The following is a 22,473-nucleotide window of genomic DNA, read 5'->3' as shown; positions in this document are numbered from 1 at the left end:
CAGCTTGATCTTAGGGTGCATATGGAGGTAGTCCAGAGAAGTAACATCTGTACAGAAGAGGGAGATAGAGCTCCTGAGCATAAAGAGCTATGTTTCGGCCTCAGATTAAAATGTAATTAGCTTGTTTCTACCTCCAAAACAAGTATGCTTCAGAGCACCTTTTCTCTGAAATGAAAAATAGTCAGGAATGATTAATTCTTATGTTAGTAGTTTAGAGAGGAAAGCCGTCTGGAGTCTGGGCATTTCACCTTGATCTCCTATGACTTTAGGAGAAAATCCTCGAGTGCATATCTTGAAATATTAATCCTGCTCATTCATGGAGCTTCTGGATCAGCAGAAATTTGATATGTTTCTCAAATTGTGATATATAAATACTTAATTCAGTAGCAATTGCACTAAAGAATTTTTCAGGGAGGACTATTTTATCACTGACATTATTTAGAAGTGACTGTGGACGGTGGTGATAATAGTAAAGATTAATCAGCTTTATTATTGTTTTTAAATCATCCACAGACAGGGCACCTCCTATTATTTGTGCTGTGGGGTGAACCCCTCCCACCATCCTGCCCTTGGTATGCCACAGGATATATGTGCTTTTCCGTATGCACATTATGTTTCAATATCAAGGTAAAAAGAAGAAAGACTAGGTGGGGCAGCTCCCAGCATTGTTGGGAGTCCTGGACAAACAGGCTTGAAACAACACCCGGCCACATGGTCCACCTCGCTTCATAAAACCATTACTGCTGCTCGCATTGTTGTCGCTGAAAGCCCGAGTCCTCTACCACCACCTTTGCCACGCACACAGACTATGTGCAAAGCTTTCTTCTTCAAGTTGCCCATTTCCAAATATTCTTTCAAGTGGGGCTAACTGATAATGCCTACGTCAAATCTTGGGCAATTTGTATTCTGGATTGCTTCTCAGGGGAGATAGGAATCAGAAGATTGGAAATCATCACAAGGATGTCCAAAAAGTGGTAGGTAGCCAAAAAAAGCCCACTACAACATACTTCTTAGCTGTTCAATGTCAATACGTCTGTATTCAATACTTAAACTCAATAACAACATACAAATACTAGTAATCACAATAAAATTCTCCTATGGAACATAATGCAAATATTCTTTATGCAAATGAAAACACTCTCTCTCTGTCCAAAAGGGAGACAATCTTAAAAAAAATAATAATAATACTGCATCCAGCTCAGAATCTTAGCTCTATGGATGACATGTGTCTCCTCAGGGCCCAGTGACCTTAATATTAAAAGATAAAGGTAACTGCCTCCAATACACTGAATATACAATAGAGAAGGAGCAAAAATGCAGTAACAACTCCAGTTGAAGAAAGAGGAGAATGGGAAACACAGGGTGCTCTGGCATCTGGATTAAAGACTCCTTGCTGGTGATATAAGACCTTGGTTAGCAAATCTGATAGCCTCTGGCTCTGCCTTCCAAAGGAATCCTCTTAGACCAGTGGTCAGCAAACTCATTAGTCAACAGAGCCAAATAGCAACAGTACAACGATTGAAATTTCTTTTGAGAGCCAAATTTTTTAAACTTAAACTTCTTGTAACGCCACTTCTTCAAAATAGACTCGCCCAGGCCGTGGTATTTTGTGGAAGAGCCACACTCAAGGGGCCAAAGAGCCGCATGTTGCTCGCGGGCCGCATTTTGCCGACCACGGTCCTAGACCATTATTATCCATGGCCTCATATGAGAAGGGCTTTGGGGGGGGGGCCTCACAGAGCCCTCCCAGTTCACTTCTAGTAGGTGTGAGTTTAGGGACCTGGGGTAGCCTTAGGGGTTGAACAAGTATAGACTACTAGAGGCCTGGTGCAGGAAATTGCACAGGTAGGGTCCCTATGCCTGGCTGGCCGATCTGCAGGGCAACCAGCAGGGTGATTGAGGGGGGCCCGCTTGCACCCACCTTGGCTGGCCTGGCGCTGCCCGCTCACCAACCCCACCCCCTGCTGCCGCTGCCAGTTGGGGTCTGTGGGCTGGGGGCAGCTCCTGCATTGAGCATCTGCCCCCTGGTGGTCAATGTGCATCATAGTGACTGGTTGTTCTGCCCATCGTTAATTTGTTAATTTGCACTTAATAAACGTTTTACTTACAAAATTATAACTTCAGATTTTTAGGTACCAAATCTGTTCGGTTAGGTTGGCTCCAATGCAAATGGTCAATTTGCATATTAGGGTTTTATATAAATGGTCAGACAAGCCTGATGTTTCTTTGGCAATATGCTGTTGTGGGACAAATTTTCTTGGGTTTCTAGTATGAAGAGGCATTGATGGCCCTTCGTTTCAGACTATGTTTTTAAGAATATTTGTGTAGCAACTAGCCTTGGAAGATGGAGATAGTGTTTCCCTCCAGAACAAAGGGCAGACATGCTTGCAGTGCACTATAAACTATTTGGATTCCCAAAGCTCAGGGTTCCTTTCCTGTAATGCACACATCTGATACATAACGGGGCCCATCCACATAGTCTGAATTCACCCCTATTCTTTGGCTCTTTGCTGAAAGTGTCAAGATGTAACCAGGATAGGTTAACATGAATTAGATCTATTCTTTCCCCTAATGACAATAGCATAAGACACCACGGTTTATATCATAAGAAACAAAAGGAGACCGTTTTCCATGGAGGATGTTTTGATATCAAATAGCAATATCCATGCTCTTCTTAGCCTGCAGAATCGGTGTCCTCACTGTCAAAGCCTTACTTCTTTCAGTTACCTAGTACTATATTTTAGGTTCTATGGCTTGAAACACTCCATTTCAGGTACCAAATCTGATCAGGTAGGTTGGCTCCAAGTAACAAAACAAAACTGACTGTATAGTGGCTTAGACAAATAAGGGGTGAATACTCCTTACAAAACTAGAAATCCACAGGTAAGCTCCCCAGGGCTTAAAAGGTGGTTCCATAATGAACCAGGATGGAGAAAGATGAAAGGATAAAGGCTCCTGCCAGTGAAGTATGCGTCCATTTAAAAAACTTTTGAGAATGCGCCTCCCTCCCCCCAGCAACTTTCCTTTCATCTTGGGCAAAAGATGTCACATCCCCAACCCAGCTGCAAGAGTCTTGAGAAGAATTCTCTAGATGGCATGCTACCCTGAACAAAATCAGGATTCTGCTAAGAAAGTGAAAAGAGAAAAACGTGTATTGGATAAGTTACCAGCAGTGTCTGCCACAGCAATTTTTTAAATTTAAATATTATATAGGACAAATAAACTATATCTTTGAGCCATATCAGTTCTGCAGGTTCTCTGGGTACATGAACATGGAGCATGGAGGTAAGAAGAACAGATAGGAGAGGACTTCAATAGTCCAGATAAGAAATGATGAAAGTCTGAATAACAATGTAAGTTAATAGGATGGAAGAGCTGTTTGGAGTTGGGGGAAATCAGCTTTATTACTGGTTTTAGATGATCACCCTATTCTTCATATTCCCTTCCAAGTGAAGAAAGCTTTACAAAGTGTCCACTGTGACACTTCCGTCTCTCCATATCTTTACCTCCCTCTGCCCAATGGGAAGTTGAGGGATTCTGATCAATATGCGTGGGAAGAATATCTGTGTTCATTTCAGGTCCACCATTCTCTCCTGGAAGCAAAGCTGCCTAACTTGTTTGAGCCTCTCTTGCTTCATCTTTAAATAATAATAATAGGATTTGGGTTAGTGTGGTTTATATACAAGCTCAAAATAATGTTTTCCCCCAATATAAAAATCACTAACTTATAAACTATTCTTGCATTTGTATTGCTTGCAACTGATAAGCTTCTTGACTAGTGCATTAAGTTTTTCTCCTCTGGTATAGACATGCTTTTCTGAAGTCATTTTGAGAAGGCTAAAAAGGGCTAATTCCAATGTAACCCTGATATTTGGGGAATAGTGATCTGAATCCATGCCAGCAAGCTCAGTGTACATTCTTGATAACCTATAATTAAGTCACTACCTCCTTCCAGATACTGGTTTTGCAGAACCGGTTACAGAGGCCAAGGGGCTGTGGACAGTGCACTGCCCCAGAGGGAGGGTTATTAACACTGGCGCCAGGCCAGACCATCAGATATGGCCTGGAGACCCCCAACACCTGGGAGCCTTCTTGCAAGGCACGCGAAAAGGACCGGAAGCATAATCCATATTTGCGGGACAAAGACCACAGGGAGATGTAAAGGAAAGCCCCATGCATGTTCCTTCACTCAGATTTGGAAGGCTGTTCTCTGAGCCCGCCGGTGTATTAAACAGTGTCCCTCCTCTTCTTTGAAGCGTCCTTGGTTTTCTTTGGTCTTCTGCAACAATTTAAGAAACATAAATAATGAATGTGTCTTCTTTGGATTCCACAGACTTATGAATGTTTCAATAATCAGCAATGTCATGTGAAGTGAAGAAGTTAACCTTATGAATTTTCTCTTACTACAAAGACTAATGGGAAGATTGATGTTTTCTAATGGTCAAAGTATTTGCGATTTAAGGCATTGTATTAGTTCTACTGCTAAGTCTATAGCTCTGGTGTAATATATTTCAATAAGCCACCAATTAAGTGGTTTAAACATTTGTTTCACCTATGAAGTCTCTATAAGCATATGTTGCATCACTGTATAAAATTTAATTATTAGCAATAAATCTCTGAGATCCTAAGATGATAGTTACTTCAGAGTTACATCACAGCAGCACTGATTCCAGTATTTCCACCATTTTAAATACACACATTACAAAAATGTGTTAATTTGCACTTAATAAACTTTTTACTTACAAAATTTTAACTTTAGATTTCAAAGTTTTCTCTCTGTGCTAATCAGAATTAGGTTCAGCTGTATATAAGAGAAATTCAATATAATGGTGGATTAAACTAGATGGAGGTTTATTTTTCTATGTTAAACAAGCCCATAGGTAGACAGTCATGGCCAACACGTCTTCCTGATGTCATCAGGGATATGGGCTCCTCTCATCTTTCCTCTCCATCATCATGGCTTCCACCTCTAAGGCCACATCTTAGTTTTAGTTTGGTTGCTGCAACTCCCACCACCAAGTTCATGTTTTAGGCAGAAAGGAGAAATGGGGCAAGGGCAAAAGAGTCAGCTTCCAAGTTGAGTTGGCTCCTTTTATAGAGTTTTCCCAGGAGCTACTCCCAAAACTCCCACTTACATGTCATTGGCTCTCCCTAGCCATAATAAGGCTGATACATTTAATTGCATAGAAGGGTACATTGCCACACCCACACTATAGGGAGTGTTTTGCTACTAAGAGGATGGATAACGAGCTGACAAGTATCAGTCTCTGCCACACTTAAAAAAAAAAGAAAAGAAAAGAAAAAAAAACTCTGTCCCATATCTTTCTAGAATGTTGTAATCATTCATCTATTTTTCATTCAAAATTAGAAACTTGACCCTACTGAAAAAAAAGTAAGAAATGGTGGACCTTGAAAATGACTTCAGGTTTTCTCACCGCGCAGAATATAGTCAAACAGTGCTACAGTTAAATATTTTACCCTTTGTTCTCCCTGTGTGATCTACAATAATCTGCTTCGTGTTGATGTTTACTGCTGTGTTGCTGACAATTACCTGAAAGAGAAGTTGGGGTGCCTCACTGGGCTGGAAAAAGTTTAACTAAATCAGAAAGCAGGTCTAATTAAGCAAGTTTATTCGATATCTGTAAAAGGCTAAGTTGACTCACACATGCGTGATACATCTAAAGCTCTCGCTGGCGCAAATTGCGCGTGCATGTTTCGATCTGTCATTGTCGATTGTGAATTTGGTTGACACTTCTATTATAGAGAAAAGGTGAATAGTGATATTAAAATATTTCTTCTAATTAATTTCCTTTTAATATGCACAAATTCATGCACTGGGCCACTAATTATTTAATAACTAGGGGCCCAGTGCACGAATTCATGCACCTTGAAAGGAACTGTGGGCCCCGAGGCTGCGGTGGGCACAGGGGCAGGTCTCAGCCCCTCCTGCCGCAACCCCCAGTCCCATCTGCTGGCAGCCCCACTCTCGCTGCCGCCACTCCCACGTGCTAATGGTGCTGGCCCCGCTTGCACCCGCTGATGGTGCTGAGTAATCGGGGCCGGCGCTGGATGCCAGCAGCGAGTGCGAGTGGCCGCTCCAGCACTGGCTGCGGGTGCAAGCGGGGCCGGTGCTGGCAGTGGGTGCGAGCGGCCGCCCTGGCACTGGCTGCAGGTGCAAGCAGCGGCTCTGGCACTGGCAGCAGGTGTGAGTGGGGCCATCTCCAGCAGCGGGTTCAAGAGGCAGCTGCTGGCCCCCATCGCCCCTCAGGAGCAGAGGGAGGTGGAGAAGCCCTGAGGTGCGATCAGGGTCAGCAGCTGCCACTTGCACCCGCTGACGGCGCCGAGCGATCGGGGCCCGCACTGGGTGCCGGCAGCGGGTGCGAGCACCAGGTGGGACCATGGCATGCGCGAGCAAAGAATTTTTGGTAACCACCAGAGGCTCGCCCCAATGACAGTGACTTGTGCCCCGCCTTGGTCTGGCGCCCCCGCTCACCTGCTCCACCATCCCACTGTAGCCAACGCCCGCCATGTTCCACACTCTGTCGCCTGCTGCTGAAGCCCACCATGATACGCGCACATCATAGCGACTGGTTGTTCGGTTAGGGTTTTATATATATCGATAGCTAACACATTCAGTGCTCACCCTGTGCTTTGTATACTAATTTACTTTTCCCTAGAGGAAGCTGAAACACAGAGGTTAAACAATTTCCCCAAATCACACGTACATCAAATGGTGCAGCAGGTATTCCAATGCTATCTAGGACTGCCTTTGTAATTACTTTGTAATGTTTATGGCCTGTATATACCCAACTGGAACATAGGCTGCATGTGAGCGCGTCTTGTAAAAGCTACTGTTATCCTCAGCGCAGAGAACCCTGCCTGCCAGGTTGTTCCTAGATAAAGGCTGAAAAATGGGTTAAATTATAACTCGCAAAAAAAAAAAATAATAATAATGGCCAGGCTTAGCAACAAATGCACAGCTGGAAGGCCCTTTCAGGACTGCCAAGAGGGGGTTAGATTCGGTGGCCGGTCAAGGCAGGCAGGGCCGAGGGGCTGCTGGGAGCAACGTTTGCGTTTGCGGCGTCAGGAGATGCGGCCTGAGAGACTGGCAGAGGGGGCGAGGCTAGAACGGAACAACTGTTGTGATCGCAAGACATGTTCCTTCATCCGACAGTCCCAGGACTCCAAAGGGGAGGGCTCAGCGAGGAGCAAGCCTGGCGGTGACAGGACAGTCGTTTAATTAAATTACTACCTAGGGAGGCGGCCCCAGAGGGCACGCCCGCCCCGCCTCCAGCCTCCGCGGTGGACTCGGCCCCCGTGGCCCCACCCTCCCCGTGACCCCGCCCCTCGAGGCCCGCGCGAGGTGACCCGGAAGCGGTTGGAAGCGTCCCGGAGCGCGTCTGCCTCCTTTTCCGGTTGGCGTGGTTGGCGAGCGCAGCGGCCGCCGCGCCCGGGCCTTCACCATGAGCGTCCCGGCCTTCATCGACATCAGTGAGGAGGACCAGGTGTGCTCCCGGGGCCGCGGGGCCGCCAGGGCGGGGTTTGGGGAGCCTTGGGGTGTGAAGAGCCGCGTGGGGGCCGGGTGGGAGGGACGCCGCCCCACGGAGCCGACTCGGGGCCTGAGAACCGCAGCTCACCCTCCGCACGGGAAGAGTGGCGAGGCCGCGAGGCCGGGCGCGCGGAGGCAGGGGCGCGCGCTCGGGTCCCGGAGTCGCACCAGCCGGCCGGCCGGCGGCCCCGGCGCTGGCCCCTCGCTCCCCACTCGCTCCCCGCCAACTTCCTGGTCGGTGTCTGTACTTTCTCTGCCCGGAGTCCCTCCTGACGACACAGTCCTTTTGGACCCATTGGGAGAGGTCTCGGCTTCAGTCCCCCCAGTGCAGTCACCTCCGGAGTGGGAGGTGGCCGACGTTCCGATGCTGTGAGCCGTCCAAGGAAACACAATTTGGTTGACGATGAAAACGGTGTCAGGGGGTCACAAAGGCACAGGCGACCTGTTTTATACATAGAGATAGTTTATATTCTTAACGTGCCAGGCTGAGAGGTCTCCTAACCTGAAAATAAAGCGTCACTTCCACCCTCATACTTCGAGGCATACCTCTGGTGAGCCGTCCTCACATTTTTAAATGTTCTGTTTGGGGTTTGCACTTTTCCCCATCACAGAAGTTACACTGTAGTTGGTGGGAGTGAAACTAAACCTGGAATGATCTCTAAGGTAATTTTGCAGAAGCTGTTCTGTGAAGTCGTGTTGTCATTTTTCTGCTATTCCACTAACATGGGAATTTTGATTTCCATAGAAGACATCATTACTATTCTAACATACTTGTAGAATTGTAGATGTGGTACACACACACACACACACACACACACACAACACTGTTATTGATTATATTTTAGTTTTAGCCCTGGCAGGTGTTTCTAAGTGGTTAGAGCGTGGGCCCTTGAACTGAACTGGAGAGAGAGAGGGAGAGAGAGGGAGAGAGAGAGTTAGAGTTGGGCAACCAATGGCTGTGTCTCTCTCACATCGAGGTTGCTTTCTCTCCTCCCTCCCTTTTACTCTCTCTAAAAATCAATGGAAAAAAATATCCCCAAGTGAGGTTTATATGTATATATTAGGCTTAAAGTGTCATTTCTACTTAAACTATGCTACTGTTCTTGTAATATATTAATTTCACTCTAGCCATTACTTTCAGGTAAGGAGGTGATTTTGTTTTCAAGAGGTTAACTTTGATTAAATTATCTGTTGAATTAAAATTGCGAAATGGAGCTCAGGATCCTTGTTTCTTTTCCTTGGTTTGTTCCACTCCCCAAACACTACTTGTAACCAGTGAGGGTGCTAGTTTAAAAACAAAACAATAAACTGTTGGTTGAATAGTTGTTAGAAGAATTTGTTTTGTGTCTACAAAGTAGAAACTGAACCAGGTGCCTTTGTTTTGACGATGTTGTGTTTTCTTCATACCGAAGTGTACTTTCCAGGAGTATTTTTTGTGCTCTCTCACAGGGTGAAGTTGTTTTATGAAGTCTTATTTTACTACCAATTCATATGTGAAGTGACTATGTTTTTATCTGAAAGGATAGTATCATCAGATCTACAGATTTAATATACTTTTCTTAGGTAGCCAAAACATATCTGTGGGTTTAGAAAATATGATAGCTAGGCATTTACTAATGGTATTCTTACCTCTCTTTTTCAGTTCCTCATATTATTATCTTAAATACCATCTGCATTCATACTGGATGCATTCATATCTTAAATACCATCTGCATGCATTCATATCTTAAATACAATCTGCCATACATACTGAACTCTAAATAAAGAACTAGTTATTAAATATCATATGTACATATTAGAATAGAAAATGTCTAAATACTGGATGCAGTCTTGCCGTTATACTTTTATAGGTGCAAAGGTGCTTTCTGATCCAGATAATGCATTTTGCATTTCAAAAGGTTAATTTTATAGTAGATGCAATTTGATATAAGTATTTTGTTCAAGGAAGCATTTGAAGGCATCACTTTTTTGTTGTTGTTTCTTAATCCTCACCTGAGGGCATGCTTACTGATTGGAGAGAGAGAGAAGCATCAAAGGGTTGCCCTCCCATTAGGGCCCCAACTGGGATCGAACCTGCAACCCAGATATGTGCCCTGGCTGGGGATTGAACCTGCTACCTTTCGTTGTAGATGACAAAGCTCCAAACAACTGAACAGCACCAGCCAGGGCCAAAGGCATCATCTTTTTATCTTTGGCTCCTCAAATGCTCATCTCAGATAGGTTCTCAGACATTTAATTAACAAGTAATTACTCTCCTACCACCGTAATATTTGTAAGTTTTCAAAGTAGTGGTGTTATGCACATCTCAGAGCAGTAACATTTTATTTCTTTAAAACAAATTGAATTTACTAAGTCAGATCTCCCCTCCCTGCCCCCCAAAGGCTTTGGGTTATATTAGAAAGATTTTTGCTATATACTATAATTCCAGCAGGATATAGGTGATCTGAGAGAAATTCTGAAGTTGATATATGTGGGCCATAGTGGGCCTGTACCCATTGGGAGTTGTAGAGGAAAACTTGTGGGGGTTGTGATGATGGATGAGGTAAAGTCATTGTTAAATATAGCATTTATATTCATTTTTTTAGAAATAGGACAGAATGGTTTTCGATCTTGTCATTCATAGTCAGTTTTATAGATATATAGCAACCCTGTTTGATTCCACAGGCTGCTGAGCTTCGAGCTTATCTGAAATCTAAAGGAGCTGAAATTTCAGAAGAGAACTCAGAAGGTGGACTTCATGTAGATTTAGCTCAAATTATTGAAGCTTGTGATGTATGTCTGAAGGAAGATGATAAAGGTTTGTTTTTTTTTTAATTTTTTGTGGTATTTCTAATAACCTATTTTTAAAATTTTCTTGTGAATTATATTTTTGTTTCAGACCTTAGAACTTTGAAGCACTGTTTCTAATCTTTGTACATACTTTCAGGTTTTTCTAATCTGTTAATACCTATGAAGTAAGCCCATTTTGAGAAAACATCTTTTTTACATCAGGAATGTTTTTGTGTGTTACTGCACACACTGAATATTGATAATTTCAGAATGAATTGAAGAAAAAAAATGAAGCACTTCTTTTCTGTAAGGTTTAGATTAATATCAAGTGGGATATAATAACAAGTAATCTAAAAGCTATTTAATGATTTGGTTGATGTCCTATTTTTTTTTTAAATTTTTTTATTGATTTCAGAGAAGGAGAGGGAGAAAGAAACATCAGTGATGCCAGAGAATTATTGATCGGCTGCCTTCTGCATGCCCCACACTGGGGATGGAGCCCGCAACCTGAGCATGTGCTCTGACCGGAAATTGAACCTCGACCTTCATAGGTTGACCCTCAACCACTGAGCCACGCCGGCTCAGCCTATTTATTGACATGAAATGGGACATTTTGAGAATTGGGAGTCCTGAAATCTCTAGTTAAGGTTTCAGATTAAACTTGGTAAATGACTAATAGGTTACACTTGAAAATTAGTGACCCAGTCAGAAAATACATAGCTTTCATTTCTAAATAACTTTTCTATTTGTATGTTTTCTTTAATTGGGAGAGTATCCTAGCCTAAGACCTAACCAATAACTTCCACATGATTGACTATCTTGCCACTGTATTAGTAGACATGTAAATCAATCTTCTGTTTTATTGATTGAAAACCAAATCTTAGGTAATAATTTATTTCTTTAATAAAATATACAAGTGTCTTATATTTAATGGTCTTTGAATACTGGAAATTCAGATACATTAAGTATCATAGTATCACAGTTGTATTATCCATGCATGTCATGTGTAGATGTTGAAAGTGTGATGAACAGCGTGGTATCCCTCCTGTTGATCTTGGAGCCAGAAAAGCAAGAAGCTCTGATTGAAAACCTCTGTGAAAAGCTGGTCAAATTTCGGGAAGGTGAACGCCCATCTCTGAGACTGCAGTTGTAAGTTAAGAACTGAAAAAGGCTCAGTTTTTTCCAGGGCTCTTTTCATGTCATTGTCATTTGATGGTTTAAAGCAAGAATTCTGAAACTTGACTGTCAGCTGTGGCTTTTATAAGTTGTGTGACCTTGGATAAGTCACTTAACTTTTCTGTGCCTCAGGTCCCTCCTTGTAATGTGAAGTTATTAATAGTGTCTGTCTCACGTTTGTTGTGAGAGCAGATACTCTCAACTTAATCACTGTAGTTACTGATCTCAAACTTTATTATTATTTGTTTGTTAACCAGGCTAAGCAACCTTTTCCATGGGATGGATAAGAATACTCCTGTAAGATATACAGTATATTGTAGCCTCATTAAAGTGGCAGCATCTTGTGGGGCCATCCAATATATTCCAACTGAGCTGGATCAGGTGAGTTATTATGTGGAATACTTGTTTTGCTTATAAGTGTGGTTTTATTTTATAATCAAAGTAGCAAATATGTGTTTTCTAAATGTTACATTTTAAATTGTGAAAACATATTCAGCTGTATCACTAAATCTCTCTTTATCAATCTCATCATAGGTTAGAAAATGGATTTCTGATTGGAACCTTACCACTGAGAAAAAACATACCCTTCTAAGGCTACTTTATGAGGCACTTGTGGATTGTAAGAAAAGGTATTTAGAATTAATGTCTTAAAACTTACAGGCAAAATGAGTAGTTGAGGGCTGATTTTTAAAGATAAGTGAATTTGCTCTCCTTTGTTCTCTGGGGTTGCTATAAATCTTTTTGTAAATTTTACCTATTAAAGATAACTGCAAATTTTAAAATACCTATTGAGTTTCTGCAAGATCTTGGGTTCCTAAGGGTTGTATCCAGCCTACCTAGCAAACTTCATTCCCAAAATATTTATTCTTTTATATACTCAGTAAGTAGTTAGTATTTAGTTTAGTGTTTTGTTTTTAAATATTTTTATTGATTTTTAGAGAGAAAGGAAGGGAGAGGAATAGAGAGATAGAAACATCGATGAGAGACAGTGATCTGATTGTCTGCTTCCTGGACGCCCCTACTGGGGATCAAGCCCACAACCCAGGCATATGCCTTAACCCAGAATCGAACCCACCTGGCTCTTTTGACAGTTTTAATATAATGTGTCTTAGAAAAGGTCTTTTTGAAATAAGGTAATTAATTCTCTTAGCTTTTTTAATTTGAGAGTCCAGCTCTTTCCATAGGCTTGGGAAGTGCTCATCAATTATTTGAATAGGCTCACTGTTCACTTCTCCCTCTCTTCTCCTTCTGGTATACCCATTATTCTTATGTTGCTATTTCTAATGGAGTCAGTTCTTGTGGAGTTCTTTCATTTTTTTTAAACTCTCAGTTCTCACTCTTCCGCCTGAGTCATTTCTAGATTTCTGTCTTCAAGCTCACTAATTCTTCCATCTAGTCTTCTCTGTTTCCAATGTTCTCCAGAGCATTCTTCATCTCATTTATTGAGGTTTTTAGTTCCAGAAAAATTTTTTATAGTTTCAATCTTTTTGGCAAAGTGTTCCTTTTTCCTACTGATTTTATTCCTGATTTCATTAAACTGCCTTTCTGAGTTTTCTCGCGTCTTGAGTATTTTTTTTTGTGTGTGTGTTTTCATAACTGCAATATTGAATTCTCTTTGTCATTTAAATCATAGTCTTCCATGTCTTGGGAGTTTGGTTTCTGGAGACTTTATTTTCTTTCTGAGCTACCTTGTTACTTGGTTATTCATGGTACTTGATGGATTGTTTCTCTGCCTGGGCATTTGGGGTAGTGAACTCTTCTAAATATTGTTTTGCTCTAGTGGATTGATAAGTAGTGGTCTTTCATTTGTTTTCCAGTAGATAGTGCAGTTTTTGTTTTCTCTTACCTCTCGGATCTTGGTGAGTTGGTGTTGCCTTAGTTGTGAAAAATGCCCCTTTATGTCCAGGTCCCCTCAGTCTTAGTGCACCACCCTTGTGGTGGGCAATGGGGCTTCAAGCCTGCGACTTCCCAGTGCAGCCTCCTTGTAACCCGAAGGTACCAGCTGCTTTGTGCTGTCGGTGGCATCCCTGCTGCCTCTATAGGTTCTACTGGTGAGGGGTGGCTGGGAGTGGTGGTGTGATTCTGTGGGTTGGCCTTCTTGCTACTAATGGTGGCCACCACTTTGCAGCTGCCACACTGCTGTACCCCATCTCTGCCCCCATCACCGGGTTTAGCCACAATGGGCACTGGGTATTCAGGCCAGAACATTGCTTTTGTCCCTCCTACCCTCTGGGCTGCCCTGTGGGGGCTGCAGCCCAACTCCTTCACTACCACATCAGCTGGGGCTGGGCAGGTGCCAGACTGGGTGCGACCTGTGTCTGTCCTTCCCCCTGTTCCACCACCCCTGCTGCTTCTGATATGCCTACCATCAGATGTCTCAATGCATGTATCTCTCAGACATGTTTTGTGTGTTGAGCAAAGGATTCTTTGTTGAATTATGGTTGCCTGACTTGTAACTTTAAGGGGAGAAATAAGGCGTCATCTCACTCTGTCATGATGCTGACTCTATTAATCACTGTTTATTTCCTTCATGGCACATGCTTGCTTATTGTCTGTCTGCCTTACCTTCTAGAAAGTGCCATGACTTTTCCCATAGAGCAGGACCTTGGTCACCATTGTATGTATCATTGACACAGTACTTGGCATAGTAAATATTTTTTAATGAATGAATAGCAGTGATATATTCTGAAATTCTTAAAGCAATATTTCTTTTTAGTGATGCCGCTTCAAAAGTCATGGTAGAATTGCTAGGAAGTTACACGGAAGACAATGCTTCCCAGGCTCGAGTTGATGCCCACAGGTAATGTTAAAAACACATTGTTCTCATGATGACTATCAGCAGCTTAGAGATGAGTTACAGTATTCAGTCATATAACTGAAATCATGTTTGCACCTGCCAATGATCCAAAGCCATTTGATACTGTGTGCTCCGTGGTGATTCTAATCGAGATACTAAAGTTGAAAATTTGATATTGGAAGAACCACAAATTGTATGTGAACTAGCTACATACTGTTTGCTCTTTGGGAATTTGCTGGTATGGGTTGAAAATCTCAACCTGAAAAATAGAATCTAATCTTAGGTCAATTTTAACTTATAAAGGTGTGTAGATGAGGAAAAGTTGGTGGCTTGCTAAAAATTAGCTTAGCCTATTCCCGATAATAATAATGGCTTCAAATAGTCGTAAGTCTGCTTAGTAGCAATAAGAACAAAATCAGCTTTTCAAATTTATGAAACAAATTATGATAACTTACAGGGTTATTGCTTCACACAGGACCTGTATACATGGTAGGTGTTGGTTGAAAGGGTAGTTAGTGGAAAGTATCTGTGAGGTTAGACTGCCTGCTCCAACACTTAATTAGCCCTTACTGGGCGAGCTCTTTCTGAGCCTGTTTTGTCATTCATAAGATGGGCATGTTAAGACTACATGTCTCAGGATATTATGAGGATTCATTGAATTAATCCTTACCTTAGTGTCTGGCATATGGTAGGATGCTGCGGCTGTTTTATTTATTCTTTGATTACTTTGTGGTACTTTCCAGCTATGTTTCTGTCTCCCAACTATTTATTATTTTGTTAAATTGATATACTTGATGTATAGATTTATTGACCTGTTTTAACCCCAATCTTATGGCTTTTCTTATGCTCTGTATATTGAATTCTTGGATATTTTACTGAATTAAATGTATTGCATCCTGCAAACTCAGCAAGACATACTGAATTTCAAGACTGAGCTTGGATTTTTGTTTTCTAATTAAGGTGTATTGTACGAGCATTGAAAGATCCAAATGCATTTCTTTTTGACCATCTTCTTACTTTAAAACCAGTCAAATTTTTGGAAGGCGAGCTTATTCATGATGTAAGTAGTTTATCCTTAATGTGAAAAATATTATCTTTTCCTAAATTTAACATACTAAAGCAGAACTCTTTGTATAAAAGAACTCTCTTTGTCTATAGAGGTGGAAAGAGAACTAGTTATTTTTTTTGTATCAGGAACAGACTGAAATTTAGGATTAGCTTTTCTCTAACTACTGAACACAGTTCTGTTCTTTATCCTTTTCCTTCATCTTCTCACTTGCCTGGCCATTATGAACCTAAATAATAGAAATTTCTTTTTACTATATAGTGTCAGCTAGCCCAGTTAAGAAAGTAAATCCTATATTTTAAAACACATTAATATCCTTTTCAAGTACAAGTATAAATATGTTTTGGGTTATTTTCCATTTGTACTATGCCTACCACCATCTTTAGAGCTCACTGTATTTACTGATTTATCTAAGTGAGTCTTTTATTAAACAAATGGTTTAGATGGTAATTTGATCAAACTTATTAAAATGCCTGCACTGAATGAAATATATTACTGTGAGTCAGTGTCTTAAAAGTATTTTGAGCTATAACTATTCTATAATGAATATTGTATCTTTATTTTTTTGTCTCGGTCTGTATAGCTTTTAACCATTTTTGTGAATGCTAAATTGGCATCATATGTCAAGTTTTATCAGAATAATAAAGACTTCATAGATTCACTTGGTAAGTTTTGGGGTGTATTCTTTGGAGGGGTATAGAGAAATGGGAATGTGCTATTCTAAAACTGTTCTGTACTGTGAGATCCAGCAAATATGATCTTGGCCTAACCAGTGGTGTATGATGGATAGCAACAAATAAAGATAGGCTGTTTAAAATATTACTTAGAATGAATTGGGAATCAGAAACCAAAAGCATTCGTGATGGAAAGAGCTTGAAACTACTGTTTCTTTGTAAAGGACCTTACTCCTTATTCATATGCATGGTGATTTATATTTTTGTTGCTTTTTAAAAAAAAGCCAGATTAATGTAATTGCAACAAATAGATTTTTCTCCCTATGATACACTTTTATATTTGTGCAAACCCCTAGCCCCAAATTAACAAATTATAGAACTGTATGGTATCGCTAAGCATGTTTAAGTAAAGCTGTAGATGGGATTAGAAAGTGGTTTGTGATTTTACATGATAGGAGAAACTTTCCTAACTACAGTTTGTTGAAGACAGCAAAGTAAGTATTAGCTTTATGATTTTGCCTTTGTCTTTCTAGGGCAGTGGTCGGCAAACCGTGGCTCGCGAGCCACATGCGGCTCTTTGGCCCCTTGAGTGTGGCTCTTCCACAAAATACCATGTGCGGGCGCGCACATACAGTTCGATTGAAACTTCGTGGCCCATGTGCAGAAGTCGGTTTTCGGCCTGGGCGAGTCTATTTTGAAGAAATGGTTCTAATGCCGAGCCACACTCAAGGGGCCAAAGAGCCGCATGTGGCTCGCGAGCCACGGTTTGCCGACCACTGTTCTAGGGCATCAGAGCTCAGTAAATGTTCACCAACTTGAATTGACTTACTGTCCTCATTGAGCAAGCTCCATGTAGATTCAGTATTTTCCTTCTAGCGCATGTCTTTAACATACTAAAATTACAAAAAGGAAAATTAGAAAATCTATAGTTTAACAAGTTTAAGTTGTTCTAAGAGAGTGAAGTCAACTATGAAACAAAGGTACTTTGTTTTCCTACTAGGTAATAAAATACATTATATATTTTTCATATTAAAATTTAATTGTTAGTCTTCCTGGTTGTTTGAGACGTAGGTAAAGAATGCATTTATAATCTAGTTTGATTATACTGTTAGTTCTCAATATAGTAATCATTCCTGTCACCTGTAAACTTCGGCATTGGACAAGACTGAATTATTCTGAACATAATAAGGCATTTGAAATACACCAAGATAAAGTAGATGCGAGTGTGCTTGTGTAGAATGCTTTGCCAGGTGCACTAGACCCAGAAAACCACATTCTGTCCCAGTTAATTTGTTTTGTGGCATGAAGCTATGTGATGGAATGTTAATGTCAGCAACCTCTTTATTTACTCACCAAGGAAAAAGGAGTAGTAATTAACACTTTGACACTCCCCCATTGATGTGTAATTGACTGTTTCAAAGGAGCACTGGTTCATAAGCTATTGCATGCATTAAAATTACGTTTTTTATATTGCAGCATTTTAAGGCAGGGGTCAGTGACAATGTAGAAATTGCTCAGTGATGCACATTTTTTTATTACTGCATTAAGGTTTTGACATATTAGTAATGAATAAATGTTTCCATAAAATTAGATTTTTTTTATAACTTTAAAATAGAAATATGACACAGAACACTATGACTTCTTCTTTGAAGGTGATGTTCTACTTTTCATGAAATAAAGCACAGCTTCTGAACTCATATAAAAGTTTTGAACTCATACTTCACTGGCTTAATAGCTTGATTTTGAGAGCAAAAGTCCTAGGTTTGGTGATTTCTTTTGATGTAGTGACTTTAAACATCAACTTGAAATGTTTTTAAACGTAGGTTCCCCCTTGTATGACATATAATGAATAGTTTTACATAATTTATTTGATACGTTTTTTTTTTTGATTTATGGTAACTATAGCAGTAAATTTTTATTTTAAAGAGTATTTTAAATTATACCTTAGAAATTTGTGGAGTTTTTATCATTTTAACATATTAAAAGGGATTATGTATGCCCACAGAACTGGGAATGCTAAGAAATTTTCTTGAGAAAAATCTTTAGTATTGTTCTCATTAACAGGAGAAACATAGTATTCCTGGAAATCAAATTCTGTTTTGCCTTTTGTTTCTTTTACATCCATGCAAATTAGCAGTCTTTTATTAGAAATTTGTTTGTAATAGATGCTTTGTGGAAAACATCTTGAATGTATATTTTTAGTTAGATATATTTTTAGACATTTATTACAGTTTAAAGTTTGGTTACAAATGTCTAGATTCTACAGATGGTAACAGTTTATCAAAACACTCAGTTTATCAACCTCTGAGCCACACTGGCTGGGCATACAGTTTTGACTTTTAAATATTAAATCCAAAGTGACCAGATGGGATTTATTAACTGACAATTTGGGCCAACAGAAGAATTATCTTGTGTCATCTGAATTGCCCTAACATGTTCACATGTAGTCTGGTGTTATCCAGTTGTTACCTTCTTGCTTCAGAAAGTTAATCAGCATCTAATTTTCATTTGTTAATTAGGATTAATGTGCACTAATTGATTTTTTGATGCTTGTAGATTTCCATTAAACTGGTTAGCAATACTTACTTGGGTACCTCATTCATCTGAGTTATGATGATCGTGTTTTTGTTGAATCTGTGCCAAATAGAAAGCCTGCATCATAATTATAGTTAATTAACAGACATGTGCTATATTAATGGGCTTTCCTAGTCATCTGCTAATAATAAATGTTATATATTTCAAATTTATTTGTGGAGTGCTTAGAGGGAACTTTTTAAACAATACAAACTTGAGGCTCTTAATTACAAAAGGGTTATGATCTTGGTGAGATTACCAAATTGGAAAGCTCAGAGAAAAGGGGCATGTAATTCTATATTAATTTTAGAAACTTGTTTTTATAATTGAGAAGCATCAAATCAAGTGTATATGTTATAATTCAGTTTCCATGTAGAAACGGGTAAACACTTGAATATTCAGAATTTGTAAATATTTATATTTCTAGTTATTTATTTTATAAATGAACCTATTTTCGAGGCCACTTTGTGACCGTAAGTAAAGCATTTCACTTCTTTACTCCTCAATTTTATTTTTTAAAGTGAAAGGAGCAGGACCAGATAATTGGTTAAGTTTCCTTTTAAAAGGGTCTAACAGTTGTTTTTTATACGAATCATTATAACAGTATGTTGCATTTAGAAATTGCAAGGCAAAAATTTGAATTATCTATACAGTTTTCTACTTAGGCCTTGTAAAGAACAAGTATGTTAATGGTACTGTTTAATTTTTTCTAGTATTAATCATCTTAGTCTGTAAATATAAAGTGATAAACACACTTTTACAGTTTTTATTTAACTGTTTAATGTATTTCTATTGATTTACGAGAGGAAGGGAGAAATATCAGTGAGGAGAGGGAATCATCTATCTCCTGCACACCCCCTACTGGGCATCAAGCCTACAACCCAGGCATATGCCCTGACCAGGAATCTGTGACCTCATGGTTTATATGGGTCAATCAATGCTCAACCTCTGAGCCACACTGGCTGGGCATACAGTTTTAAATCCAAAGTGAACAGACGGGAAATGGAATGTTTTCATGACTGAATATGTATGAAAATGTTTTAAAACTTCATGTTTCCACCCCCTGGCAATGGGCAAGGAGACACCTGATTCACGGTGGTGTTGCTTTTATATCAATCAGGGCAAAGCAGATGTACAGTCCTTAGTTCATCCTAGCTTGATGCCTGTGTCGGTGGCCAGAGCTGTTTCATGCCTGAGGCACATAAAAAAAACACACAACAACAACAACAAAAAAAACACTTCATGTTTCCTAATAAAACACAGAAAAAGTTATAAGTAGATAAGGAATCCTCCATTTAAACATGGGATCTATTAATAAAAATAAGCATAAGTAATTTATTTATATAAAATTTTCCTTATGAAATTTTATCTCCTAAAGTGTATAAGTATAAAATAAGTTAAGATGTAAAAAAAACTTTAGGGCCTAAAAATATTTTATAGCCCAGTCTTATTAACTTTGTATCTATTACCTATAGCACTGTAGTAATAAATGTAGTTCTAGAAAAATAATTTTAAATACTCCATAATTTAATTATGGGGTCAGTTTATGATTTGAAAATATAAGCGTTGTCAAAATTACTCTATATATAAAGTGCCCAAACACAATGACTTCTACAGTTTGACACAAGAGTTGTAATTGATCTTTTATTAGCATTGATACCATTCAATTTCACTATTTTGTTGTTATTCAGGACTATTACATGAACAGAATATGGCAAAAATGAGACTACTTACTTTTATGGGAATGGCAGTCGAAAATAAAGAAATTTCTTTTGATACAATGCAACAGGAACTTCAGATTGGAGCTGATGATGTTGAAGCATTTGTTATTGATGGTAAGGCAATTAGAACTTTTTTTTTTCTATTTGTCTTTTACCCATGCGGTATAAGATTTTAGATCTTGAAGCTGAGCCATATGCTAACAAAGCTAGATTCTTTTGTAACAAATGTGTATGTTTAGTAGATTATAGTTGTAGAGTGAAAATTCAATGGAAATACAAATTGCTATGTGGTTTTTGGTGTTTGTTCTATTCCTTAAAATCATATAGAACAAAAACATTTAGGTGGTATACCATAGTGTGGTTAAGAGCCTAGATTTTTATATCAGACCTGGGTTTGAGACCAGGTCTTGCTTCCTCTATGAAACAGGAATATAGGAGTAATTTGTAGTTGTGAGGATTAAATGAATTAATGCAGGTAAAGCACTTAGCCCAGTGCCTGGCATGTATTAAATGTCCTGCAGATGTTAATCATTATCAGTTTTTTATGATTGGCCTAGAAACAGTACCTTCTTCCTCAACATTGGTATTACAAAGTAATTTAACAGGATTTTTTTCCCTTGAGCCTTTTAAGTTTAAAAGTTTGGGGAATTGTACAATTAATAAAACAAACAACTATTCACATGGCTTCTAATGCTCTAATTCTTAAACATACTTACAAAGAAATACCTAATTAGGAAATCTTCCCTTCCAACCCCCTAAGGTGTGACTGTAGAGAACATCTAGAATTCTTAACGAAAACTGGGGGAGGGGAGGCATGTGGGAGGCAGCCGATCAGTGTTGTGCTCTCACATCAATGTTTCTCTCTCTCTCTCTCTCTAATCAATAAAACATATATGTATTAAAAACAACACTATGATATTTGGTATGGATTAGCCCAGCAACCATAGGATAAATAAATGCATGACCTCCTCCTTAGTTGCATCATATTGCTGTGTTTATTAGATTCTAAGAGCCAGCTTGTAAAATTATATTAGAAAACTGTCAAATTTTATTATGGCTTGCTTGGTCATAGTTTCATACCTTAAGCTGTTTTTCTTAGGCATTTTCCATATAACATGTCATGTAAAATGTCTTTTTTCAGCTGTGAAAACAAAAATGGTCTACTGCAAAATTGATCAGACCCAGCGAAAAGTAGTTGTCAGGTAAGACTCTTAATACTTGCAGCATTTTGTAGAACAATTTAATTTGTTCTGATTATTTCACTTAAATGTTTAGAGAACTAAGGTGATGTTCTTATCAATTGACTGTAGTTAAATAGTTGCTATTTATCATAATTTTATTAAAGTTCAGACTGAATTGATTAGCTTATTTAATGAAAGTCCTATTTTCCAGCACATTTCATTTAATGGCTCAGCATTGGCTAGAATACTAATGACTTTGGGGTCTGTTTTATGTAGTTCAGGAAAATAGAAGGTTCAGGATCAATATGATAAAGATTTTTTTAAAAATAAGCTGCTAATTCTCTTACAATTTGAAATTGTCTTTTATGTATATTTAACCTTGCTTTTGACTAGATACAAGTATGTAGTATTGTAAAAGAATACAAGATAAAAGGTTGACTAATGACTTTTAATTTTTCAGTCATAGCACACATCGGACATTTGGAAAACAACAATGGCAGCAACTGTATGACACACTTAATGCCTGGAAACAAAACTTGAACAAAGTGAAAAACAGCCTTTTGAGTCTTTCTGATACCTGAATTTTTATGCTATAAATATTTTTCTTTTGGGGAAACATCTAAATGATAGTAAAACATTTTAAGCTGAAATTTTGAACATTTATTATCTCAAATTCAAATTACAATCTTCAGAGGATACAATGTAATAAATTATGAAGGGTCTCACTGTGTCTATCTTGTATAATATGCCAGTTGTGTTCTGTACGGAAGGGTCTTGAAGGTGCAATAGGAGCTTTGATGAAAGGTATATGGAGGAAAGACCAATTTAAGGGGAATTAGATGCTAACAGCAAACTTTGCAGTCTCAGCTATCTTAACTGAAGCATTTTACGGGCAAAAACACAGCAGTAATACTTCATTACATCAGAAAAAATTGGAAAAGTGAGTACATCTGTAAAGCTTTAAAT

General features: G+C 39.2%; 1 protein-coding gene across 1 annotated transcript; it reads left to right on the top strand.

Annotated features, from left to right (window-relative positions):
* Positions 1 to 7,376: 7,376 nt before the first annotated feature.
* On the top strand, positions 7,377 to 22,249 carry EIF3M (eukaryotic translation initiation factor 3 subunit M). The gene is made up of 11 exons (XM_079788608.1): positions 7,377 to 7,505; positions 10,214 to 10,346; positions 11,329 to 11,467; positions 11,752 to 11,875; positions 12,029 to 12,123; positions 14,211 to 14,294; positions 15,252 to 15,351; positions 15,941 to 16,022; positions 20,297 to 20,440; positions 21,468 to 21,528; positions 21,968 to 22,249. The coding sequence occupies exons 1-11, from the start codon at positions 7,464 to 7,466 to the stop codon at positions 22,086 to 22,088; spliced, it is 1,125 nt and encodes a 374-aa protein (XP_079644734.1). The 5' UTR covers positions 7,377 to 7,463; the 3' UTR covers positions 22,089 to 22,249.
* Positions 22,250 to 22,473: the final 224 nt, after the last annotated feature.

The sequence above is a fragment of the Cnephaeus nilssonii genome, assembly GCF_951640355.1.
Source record: "Cnephaeus nilssonii genome assembly, chromosome: 13".
NCBI classification, from domain to species: domain Eukaryota; kingdom Metazoa; phylum Chordata; class Mammalia; order Chiroptera; family Vespertilionidae; genus Cnephaeus; species Cnephaeus nilssonii.
Note: the sequence above shows the minus strand (reverse complement) of the source record. Positions and strands in the feature narration are given on the sequence as shown.